This window comes from Octopus bimaculoides, chromosome 18 (assembly GCF_046866305.1).
Source record: "Octopus bimaculoides isolate indiv1 chromosome 18, ASM4686630v1, whole genome shotgun sequence".
In the NCBI taxonomy this organism is placed as follows: domain Eukaryota; kingdom Metazoa; phylum Mollusca; class Cephalopoda; order Octopoda; family Octopodidae; genus Octopus; species Octopus bimaculoides.
Window position 1 is genome coordinate 9,543,919 of NC_142945.1, and position 12,500 is coordinate 9,556,418.

General features: G+C 35.5%; 1 protein-coding gene across 4 annotated transcripts in view; it reads left to right on the forward strand.

Moving 5' to 3' along the window:
• Nucleotides 1-2,545: 2,545 nt before the first annotated feature.
• LOC149131980 (coiled-coil domain-containing protein 148-like) overlaps nt 2,546-12,500 on the forward strand; it is a 49,181-nt gene continuing 39,226 nt past the window's right edge. For all 4 annotated transcript variants that reach the window (XM_089365690.1, XM_089365691.1, XM_089365692.1 and 1 more), the window contains exons 1-3: nt 2,546-2,697; nt 5,504-5,888; nt 11,959-12,146. In XM_089365690.1, the coding sequence (XP_089221816.1) occupies nt 2,664-2,697; nt 5,504-5,888; nt 11,959-12,146 (607 nt within the window). In that variant the 5' untranslated portion in view covers nt 2,546-2,663. The remainder of the gene's footprint in view (nt 2,698-5,503; nt 5,889-11,958; nt 12,147-12,500) is intronic.

Sequence of the window (12,500 nt, forward strand, 5' to 3'; positions counted from 1 at the left end):
ACAATATGGCGGAAATGCAATTTTCCTTTCATTTGGGTTACCATAGAGTAAATAAACGTAAGCAGACAACAACCCCAATATTCGCCATTCCATTTCACTTTATAGCCATTTCGTCTACAGGCTGCAATGCTCAGCACAAAAGACATCAAATTTGCACAATAGACATTGGAAGAATAAATATGACATTACATGTCCATATTGGTTATTAATTATTCGTTATGTATATATACGGTGAAGTCAATGGGCAGTTGAGTTGGTGCCGAGGCAGAAATCATGTCTCCTTGGTTTTCATTCTTCCGAATGCGATAAAAGTAGAAGCGCATCTGCGCAAAACCCATGAGAATGCGCTCGCCCACACAAACACATACGCATGCGCCTCCCCTACACACATGTAGATACAAATTCAGATAAATATTTGTGCATACATACAGACAGACATATGTACGTACATGTACACGTTCACACTAACATGCAAACACAAAATAAATAACAAATGGAAGACAGAAGATGGAATATACGAGAATATATATTATTAATCACATCAATTGTTTCGACACATCTAGCATCGATTCCTCTTGTGGGACACACAGAAAAAACTGGTTCAGGAGTATCCGGTGGTGCAGACGTATCTCATCGGGTGATAAATAAATAAAAAATATCTCGTTAAAATGACTGTTCCATAATGCAACTTTCCGTTTACTAGAGAGAAAAACAGCCAGACGGAGGAAAATTCTTCATATATATAGAAGATCCAAAAATAAAATTGCAGAAGACATACATATACATACATACATACATACATACATACATACATACATACATATTCTACTGCTGTAGTAAGGATATTTATGTAAATTTAAACATCTATCGCTCGCACTCTCTCTCTCTCTCGCTCTCTTTCTTTCTATCTATCTTTCTATCTCTCTCTATGTACACGTTACCTACGCACCTATCTATCTTTTTCTTTTTCATCATACACCCACACACACCTATACTCACCACCACCACCACCACCACCACCACCACCACACATATATATATACACATATCTGCATAATTATGAATGCATGTATATGCATAAATGATGCACAGACTCGGTTAGGCGCACCAAAGAAACATGGCTTTCAAGAAGGACGTCTTCAAATCCAATGATGCCCCCGATGAGGCTACGAAAGTCATTACATTTCATGACCCAGTACATCTTATGCATGTCGCCCACATGGCCAATGATGGCGCCTCACTATCGTATGTGGGCAGCTACCGACTCTACTCAGGCTTCCTGATGGCACAACAACGTCATAAGAGTTCAAGGCGATCAAATCAGGAGAGCAGAAGAACCACATGATTCTGAGGCTCGGGGATCACATGAACACATCTTACTATTAATTTATTCTCATTCCAGAATGACTTTTGCTAGATGTCTGCGTGCGCCATACATGAGATAGTGGACTTCGACTCGAGCTGATCAGAGACCCATTGAGTGGCTTACCTTGGACTTACTTGAGGAATTTGACCTTTCTAAGAATGGCTCTTTCTTTTGGTCACCGATGAGACCCATTGAGTGGCTTACCTTGGACTTACTTGAGGAATTTGACCTTTCTAAGAATGGCTCTTTCTTTTGGTCACCGATGAGACCCATTGAGTGGCTTACCTTGGACTTACTTGAGGAATTTGACCTTTCTAAGAATGGCTCTTTCTTTTGGTCACCGATGAGACCCATTGAGTGGCTTACCTTGGACTTACTTGAGAAATTTGACCTTTCTAAGAATGGCTCTTTCTTTTGGTCACCGATGACACGTTTACGCACAAAAAAAAAAACTTCCTGCTCTTTCCCGATCTTAAACACAAAGGACCGAGCAACGTTCAAGAAGCTGGTGATTAGAGTCATCATGGCTGGTGGCCAAATCGACGTGTCTGTCATGCTTTTTCGTTTTTTGTATCACCATGCTGATGCTGTCGATACGTCTAAAGAAAAAAATAAGATGGTTTGGCTCTTTGATATCAGCTCAACAGTGACGGTGTCTGACAGAAAAGTCTTGTTTAAAAATAATTTAGATTTAAAACTTCAATCAAGATTTTATATTAATTTATTATGTTCGAAACACCAGCGTAATAATGAAAAAAATTATTTTACCAAATTATTCATCGCTTGACAACCGGTGTTGGTGTGTTTACGTCCGCTTAACTTAGAGACTGATAAAATGAATACCAAGCATTAAAAAAAATGAAAATAAGTCCTGGGGTCGATTAGTTCAGCTAAAATCCCTCAAGGCGGTGCCCCAGCATGGCCACAGTCTAGTGACTGAAACAGGTACAAATATAAAAGAGTAAAAGATTTTTCCAAAGTTGATAAAACAAAAGCAGCGTATTTTCATTGAAAAATAGTAACAAAAAGGTCGAACTTTAGTGTACGCCACATACCATCACATTTGGACGTCTTCCATCTATGAACTCCTTAAAGTTAGGTTCACAAATACCCGGAGCATTTACTGTCTGTCTGTCTTTGTAAACAGAAACGTACGTATTTCCACTGATGATAATTTAATATGCTTTATGTTATTTCTAGGATAATCTGATTGATGACGTGAATTAATATGACCGCAGTCTTTCTGAAGCAGTGTATCAACTTACATACATAACACGACCGAGATACCAACGCAAATATGTTTGATACCACTCGTAAAGAAGACAATGCAGGTAATTTTAGACATATTCACATATTTGCTTGTCACTTAATCACAATCAGTCCTGATTTCCTCTGTCTGTCTGTCTGTCTGTTTCTCTCTCTCTCTCTCTCTCTCTCTCTCTCTCTCTCTCTCTCTCTCTCGCTCGCTCTCTCTCTCTCTCTCTCTGCCTCTCTGTAGAGGAGTGGCTGTGTGGTAAGTAGCTTGCTTACCAGTGGTTCCGGGTTCAGTTCCACTGCGTGGCACCTTGGGCAAGTCTCTTCTACTATAGCCTCGGGCCGACCAAAGCCTTGTGAGTAGATTTAGTAGACGGAAACTGAAAGAATCCCGTCATATATATGTGTGTTTGTGTGTGTGTGTTTGTGTGTGTGTGTGTGTGTGTTTGTGTGTGTGTGTGTGTGTGTTTGTGTGTGTGTGTGTGTGTGTGTATGTGTGTGTGTGTGTGTATGTATAAGTTTGTGTGTCTGTGTTTGTACCCCAACATCGCTTGACAACCGATGCTAGTGTGTTTACGTCCCGTCACTTAACGGTTCGGCAAAAGAGGACGATAGAATTAGTACTATGCTTACAAAGAATAAGTCCTGGGGTCGATTTGTTCGACTAAACGCGGTGCTCCAGCATGGCCGCAGTCAAATGACTGAAACAAATAAAAGAATAAAAGGAAAGAATATATTTCTTTTTCTCGATATATCTTGTAATCAGACACACAGACAAAAACACACTGGTGTGCGTGTGCGTGCGCGTGTGTTAATTCAACAAATGACAAGGAAATAAGAAATTATGTTCTGAACTTCATTAGCTTACAGGCTAAAATATATCCGTTTAGTGTATTTAGTGTAATGTATTTTTTAAACTTTGTCTCTTCTTTTGTCTGTTCTGACAACTAAGGAGGTTTTTGGGTCACGTGTATTGACAATGACTTCACGAAGATTTTCTGAATTTTCAAATGTTTTAATAACCTCCGCACTATTTTTACATATGTGTGTTCAATGAATGGTTATTATGCAAGTGGTACAGAGCATGTAGATCAATGCGTGTCATGAATATTCGTTGAATAGTAACTACTGAGTAAAGCCTGTGAACAGAAGCAAAATAAGCAAGCTGAAAGAATAACTGATAGGGAAAATGATTGACACGTATCCGCTATGAAGTTCAAGCTATCCGGTTACGGTAAGTTTTCCAGAATAGGCGAGAGACGTAATAGAACAACATAATACTAAATAACATGACCTAAATAAAGGTGCGACAGGTCTGCTTTAAGTTGAATTTTCTCGCCTCTAAATAAATGTCGGCTCAGACGATTCTAGAATCCATTTGGCAGGCAAACTGCAGCTTTGGCAGTAAATGAGCCAGCCAGTGCAGATTTGTCGGACATTATTCGAGTAGGCGTTAATAATTTTTTTTTTTTTTCATGTGGATGCTTCCTCAAATGGAAATATATTAGGTCGTCTTTGTGGACTGAGGAAAAATAGGAAAACAGTGGTTCGAATTTCACACGGTTTCTCGCTTCATCTGTATACACATATGATTAGAATCGCTCGCACACGACCACGTATACATTCACACTCACGCACACACACACATACAAACGCACAAACACACACACACAAGCATCTAAATAAATACAGAGAGAGAAGGGGTATAGAAACAAAGATAAATTGATAGATACGCTGACACACACTCACAGGCAAACACACACACACACACACACACACACACACACACACACACACACACACACACACATTAAGAATGCATAATGCAGCTTACATAAAAAATAATCACGAATAAAATAGGTAGAGTTTTAAAAGTCCTACGGCCGTTTCAGGTGACTTGGTGGACAGATTCATGCCATCATTTCAAATGTAAAATGTTTTAATAGAAAAAAAATTTCCGTTGGAAAAGTAGGTGATGTTATCCAATAATGGATCCTAATATCTGTCATACACCAGGACCACAAAGCTCCCACTCCATCCGAAACGGTAGTAGGACTTTTAAAACTCTACTTATCTTATTTGTGATATCGTTTTTTTATGTAAGTTGGACTGTGTATTCTTAATATTCACACACATTTACGTTATTCTTTTCAATTAGAGGTATCTTTATGTGTTAATAGACGTACCTAGTTTGTTTTGTCGTTGCTTTACTTATATAACGACTGAAGTTCTAATCTCTTGAGCACTTCGAAGTCTTTCTATATACGTAGAACACCTGTCTCCAAAATATAAACTGCACACACACACGCGCGCGCACACACGTGTGTGTGTTTGTTCGAAACACGGAGTAGATGGACAGAGATAACAGACGAAGGGATATACTCTTTATGTTGCATGTCTCGTTTCTCTGGGTTTTTTCCGTTGTTCGAAAAACGTTCATTTTCTGTTTTCGTTTTTATGTTTTCGTTTTTCGTTTCTCATTGTGTTTAACGCTTTTTTGATGTCCTGTACCCATATATGCATGTATGTATACATATAGATGTAGGCATGTATATATATATGTATGGATATATGCATATATCTATATATTTATATTATTATTATTATTATTGTTCAGTAGTTTTATTTTTAATACGTGCTTTCACTTCACTACCGAGCACAGCTCTGTGTGCCTTGGGTATGTGCTGTGGTTTGCTGTGATGCTCTTATGGTTACTGTATTGAAAGTGTTTTGCGTAGGATGTGTGCAGTGCCCAGTAGTGCAATTTTCTGTTGTTATTATTATTATTATTATTATTATTATTATTATTATTATTATTATTATTATTATTATTATTATTATTATTATTATTATATATATATATATACAATGTCTTTTAACCAGGCTTGATTACCAGAATGGCATCGGGTTTAGGAAGCAACAAATATGGTGCCGTAAATTACGACGAATTGCTGTCAGATGTTCTGGAAAAGAAACTTGCCGCAAACGGTTCCCTCATCCACATGCAACGTTTGAAGCACAAGAATCTGCAGACCAAGGAAGTCAACACGAACCGACAGCATCAACTGGCATGGAACAAAGAATTACTGAAACTAAAAGATCAGCGTCATTCTGTAGAAACGGATTTAGCACGTCTGATCACAGAGAACTTACAAGATTCTTCGCCAACACAATTCGTTTACAAAGAAATTGAAAACATCAAATCGGAATACAACAAAGGAATGGTAACTTTTAAAGACCAAACAGTGACACCAGTATGGAATTTATAGTGAGTAGCAGATATTGTTTTCAAAATTAAATTTATAAGTATGCATTGTATGTGTGTGTGTGTGTGTGTGTGAGTATAAGCACACACACACACACACACACACACACACACACACACACACACACACACACACACAAGTATCTATATATATATAGATATGTATATAAATATATATATGTATATATATGTATATATACATATATGTATATATATGTATATATACATGTATATATATACATTTGCATGTATATATATATATGTATGTATGTTATAGTTATATGAATGTATGTATATATGAATATATATGCATGTATATATATATGCATATATATATATGCATACATGTATATGATATATATATACATATATATATGTGTATATATATATATGTATATATATACACACACACACACACATATATATATATATATATATATATATATATACGTGTCTATGTATATGCATATGCATATATATATGATGGTATATATGTGTATGTATATATATATGTGTATGTATATATATGTATATATATATGATGGTATGTATATATATATATATATGTGTGTATATATATATATATATATTTATATATATATATATACATATGTATATGTGTATGCATACGCACACACACATATATATATGTTTAAAAATAATATAACACGAGGATAGATGATATATATATATATATTTATATGTACAGATGTATGTATGTATGCATACAAACAGATAGAAAGAAAATGATGAGGAGGTATAGATATATAAGTCCACGTGAATATAAACACGCCTGTGTCTCCGCACGCACACACACACACACACACACACACACACACATCATGACCCCCACCCCGCACCCATGCACTTTTGTAGATGTCGATATTTATAGATTTATAAATACCAAAGAGCTTTGACCTTTGCCGTGAAGTCATTCTTTCTTAGCTCTTTAATCTTACGTCTAAAAGACAGTTTTTGAAAAAACCTGTCAAACGCTTACTAAATCCGACAAATATTGGCGCGAAAATCTCTGCACCCTCAGCAGCAGCAGCAGCAGCAGCAGCAGCAGCAGCACCAGCAGCACCAGCAGTTCCTCTAATATCAGAAGCAACAGCTGCAGCCGCCCTGGCAATTTTCCTAACCCAGTGACGTGCCAGCTGAAAGGATTTCAAATCCGACATAATTCTCACGGAAACTTTTGAAATATTTTGTGTGTGTGTGTGGAGGGAAGGGTGCATGTTGAGCGAAAATTTACTGTGCCGGATTAAAAGGTATTATGCAACTTAGTCGCCTACTCTTTTACTCTTTTACTTATTTCAGTCATTTGACTGCGGCCATGCTGGAGCACCACCTTTTTAGTGGAGCAAATCGACTCCAGGACTTATTCTTTGTAAGCCTAGTAATTATTCTATCGGTCTCTTTTTGCCGAACCGCTAAGTGACGGGGACGTAAGCACACCAGTATCGGTTGTCAAGCGATGCTGGGGTGGGGTGGGGGACAAACACAGATACACAAACATACACATGGTAATAATGGCGGTACTGTTGGTGCTCGTGACGATGATGGTAGTGTTGGTGTTGGTGATGGTTTTAGTGGTAGTGGCGGCGGCGGTGGTGGTTGTGGCGGTGATGATGATGGTTGTGAGGATGATAGTGGCAGTGATGGTGGTGGTGGTGGTGGTGGTGGTGGTGGTGATAATGGTGATGCTGCTGGTGGTGGTGGTGATAATGGGGATTCTGGTGGTGGGCGTGATGATGGTGGTAGCGGTGGTGGCGGTGGTGGCGGTGGTGGTGGTGGTGGTGGTGGTGATGATGATGGTAATTGATGGTGGTGGTGGTGGTGGGAAGATAAGCACCGAGGGAGACGGAGTGTGGAGGGAGCAGGGTGGGTAATGTTGAAATAAGAAGAAGATAATATTTACTTGGTAAATATCAATTGAATTGTCAGAAAATAAACTTAAAATGGTTTGGAGCCATTAACGAATGTTGGCTTAAAGCGTTGCTAGGCGTCGTAAAGGAAACACAAGAGCCGAGAACAAAGGGACGAAACAAAGACAAGGGTCAAACGGAAGAAAAAGAAAAAGAAAAAACAGGAAACAAAAAGGGCCACTGTGACGATGTGTGTGTGTGTGTATACATTCATATAGATACATACATAAATACGCACACAGACACACACATATATATATATACTTACGCATATATATATACACACATATATGTACACATACGCACACGCACATATATATATATATATACATACGCATATATACACATATCTATATACACATATATATGCATACGTATATACATACATACATACATACATACATAAACATACATACATACATACATATATATATATATATATATATATATATATATATATATATATATATACAGAACTACGCACACATACATACATACACACACACATGTATATATGTAGACAGAACGGATAGAAGTAGGAAGTGATTTGTCTGGTTCTGAAGGTTCTGAGTTCAAATTCCGCCGAGGTTGACTTTGCCTTTCATCTTTTCGGGGTCAATAAATTAAGTACCAGTTACGTACTGAGGTTGATCTAATCGACTGCCCCCTCCCCTAATATTTCGGGCCTTGTGCCTAGAGTAGAAAAGGTTATTATAAAACGGTGGTGAGCTGGCAGAATCGTTAAGCGTGCCAGGCAAAATGCTTAGTGGTATTTCTTCCGTCTATACGTTCTGAGTTCAAATTCTGCTAAGATCAACTGTACCTTTCATCCCTTCGGGGTTCGATAAAATAAGTACCAGTTGTGTACTGGGGTCGATATCATCGACTTAAACCCTCTCCCAAAATTTCAGGCCCATGCCTACAGTAGAAATTATTATTCTTCACTTATTCTTTCTACACCCAAGCCAAGAGAAATTTTGTTTGCTAGTTTGTTTACCAAACTTTATACTGATGTAAGAAATCAATATCTTTTTTACGAAAACAAAAAACAACTTAAATTTGATATCGATTGAAATTTTAAAATTTTATTTTTAGACTGAATTTCGATTAGATTTCATTAATAGTTTCAATTTTGTATAAAAACATTTTTTTTTAAAATTAATTTCTTATCCACTTTCAATTAATGTAGTTAATTTTAATTTAGATTTGCATCTAGTTGTAATTTAGTCTTAATTTAGTTTTAATCTAGTCTAATCCGGTTTAATTTAGTTTATTTTATCGGCAAATAAATTTTAATTTAATGTCTGGGTTACGCTATCTGCACTAAAAATAACAGTCAAGTTAGTGCCGCCATACTTAATGCAGTGAAGAGGAAAATCAACGAATTCATTAAAATACAAATATCGAAGCAAAGAGACGTATGTGAATATATAATTTGAATGGCGTACCTCGCAGTGAACACAGCGATAAATAATAGCTTGGAAGAATAGGTTTATTAGTTCATCGTGGAAGCGCAATGGCCCAGTGGTTAGGGCAGCGGACTCGAGGTCATAGCATTGCAGTTGCGATTCCCAGACCGGGCGGTGTGAGTGTTTATTGAGCGAAAGCACTTAAAACAATTTAGCTTAAATTAGTTTGATCTAATTTTAAGAGGGACAGGACAGGAAGTTATCGACGACAGCTTAGGATTGATTTAAGCGAAGTTGGCGTGGTCGTGGTAATAAAACGCAGGTGTGGCTGAGTAATAAGAAGTTTGCTTCCCAGCTACAGGGTTCCGGGTTCAGTCCTGCTACGTGGGCAAATGTCTTCTGCTTTAGCCTCCTGCCCGACCAAAGCCTTGTAAGCGGATTTGGTAAATGTCAGTAATATTTGTGGCAGATGATGAGTGTCAAAGGAAAGTTTTTTTAATAATAATATTGTCCACAAAATTAGCATAACATTCCTGTGAAATACATGAGTCCAAACTTCCTCATACATAAACAAAGTGGTTAATGATAAATTTGAGTGAATTATTTTTACTTTCGTTAAGGAATTTTTCATTAAAGAAATTTTAAAATAATCATCTAAAAAAACAGCAGAATTATGCTTTACTTAAAGTTTTTGTAAAATACATTGTCCAACACAAAATTATGTAGTTTCAAAAGGGTAAAGCGACTACATTGAATAATCTGAAACAGGTTTTTCTGGCTGGAGTTTTTAATAAATCTGGTATATTTTCATGACTTTTCTCGTTCTTCTTCACATTTCGCTGTCTTTATCTTTTTTTCTTTCATTGTACGTTCTATTGTATTTGAAAGAGAAATGTTCACAGTCATTTCTTTGTTCGGTGGTGTACGAGGAAAAAATAAACTTTGACCAAAGATAAAATACAAGCCTTTTATTCCTTCCGTTGTAGCTGTGAATTCAATGAAGAATTCCATATAAATACACATTTTTTTTTATTGTTTCGCCAAATAAAATACTTGAAAATCATCGACCCCATATTTATAAAGAAAATCGGCAAATTATGACGTCATAGTGAAACTGGATCGAAATTTTCAAACGAAATATAGAACAAAGAAAAAATATCAAAGATTTTATCTTTCTTTAATTGTTTGTCGTGAAAAATCATGATAGAAATGACGTCATCATAGAATATTTTTTTCGAATTCTACACGAATGTCTTGTCTTATGAAAGCATTGAAATAACGTAAGATGGACGGACAGACGGACGGGCGGGTGGACAGCCAAATATGAACAATTTTTTCTTTAAACATAAAGTAAATTACTAAAAGTTAGGTCATTTCTCTATACAAGTAGCAAGCCGTTCAAATTTTCCAAACTTCCTTGTTTGCCAACATTGCTTTGCCTTCATTAGAAGAATCACAGAAAAATCCAGAATTTAAAGGAAATACATCGATATTACATCTTTACATTTCAACACACGAGCAGAAGAAGAAGAAGAAGAAGAAGAAGAAGAAGAAGAAGAAGAAGAAGAAGAAGAAGAAGAAGAAGAAGAAGAAGAAGAATCCTTTTTACTATAGGCACGAAGCCAGCAATTGTGTGTCTATGCATGTATGTGCGTGCTTATGTGGTATATATATATGTATATATATATATATATATATATATATATATATATATATATATATATATATATATATATATATATATATATATATATATATATATATATATATATATATTAGAAGGTTTGGAGGTGATGTACAGGTATTATATATTAGAAAAAATAAGGTACTCAGAGATCTGGATGGTTGTACATTTATAGATTTTTATTAGTATGTCACATGTTTTTATAAATCATATATCAGCGCTTTCATCTACTCTAATAGATTCTTCAGAAGTATCTATTAGAGAAGATGAAAACGCTAATATATGATTTATAAAAACATGTGACATATTAATAAAAATCTGTAAATGTACAACTATCCAGATCTCTGAGTACCTTATTTTTATATATATATATATATATATATTCACATAAAGACGTACATAATACATACATACATATAATATAATATAATATTATATATATATATATATATATATATATATGTAGAAAGATAGATAGATAGATAGATAGATAGATAGATAGATAGATAGATAGATAGATAGATAGACAGACAGATAGATAGATACACACACATTTATTTCATATATGTTTTATGTATATATATTTGCTATTTTGTATTCATTTTACCTTGATCATTTGTTCATTGTTGTATTCTTTCTCTTCTTCCTTGAAGTGAAGACCTGAAAGTTTGTTTGCGCGAAAATGTAACTGGCCCCATTAACAAAACGAAAACGAGGTCAGTGCAGAAGAACGCCAGGGAAATTATATATATATGTATATATATATATATATATATATATATATATATATATATATATATATATTCACATAAAGACGTACATAATACATACATACATATAATATAATATAATATTATATATATATATATATGTAGAAAGATAGATAGATAGATAGATAGATAGATAGATAGATAGATAGATAGATAGATAGACAGATAGATACACACACACATTTATTTCATATATGTTTTATGTATATATATTTGCTATTTTGTATTCATTTTACCTTGATCATTTGTTCATTGTTGTATTCTTTCTCTTCTTCCTTGAAGTGAAGACCTGAAAGTTTGGTTGCGCGAAAATGTAACTGGCCCCATTAACAAAACGAAAACGAGGTCAGTGCAGAAGAACGCCATGGAAATTAGAGACGTTATTTCATCAGTGAAAGAGCAGCAACAAGCGATTCTGTACAAACTTGACATGGAACAAAGAAGTCTTGAAGACGAAATTAATGATATCTGTAAGAAGTGTTTTTATATTTCTTTAAGTTAATAGACGCATTTGAAACAGATTGAGATTAAAATACCCGCATGCACACAAAATTATAATGGGAAACGGTAACAGTTGTAATATGCTGTCTAAGGAAAGCTTTTTAAACGGACATGTTTGATAAAAAAAAGAACAAAAGAAACAGAGGTCTTGCTCTGGATTGCCAGAGTCGGTGTTTCAAGATTATTCCGTCTTCTCAGTCACGAATACCCCAGACGTTCTGAGTAAGGCCGAGAATTATTTCTTCCAATATGGATATCAGTGAACAAGATAGTTACAGATGTGTGCAAAAGCTAGTGGGTCTAGAATTAAATTACGGATTGGG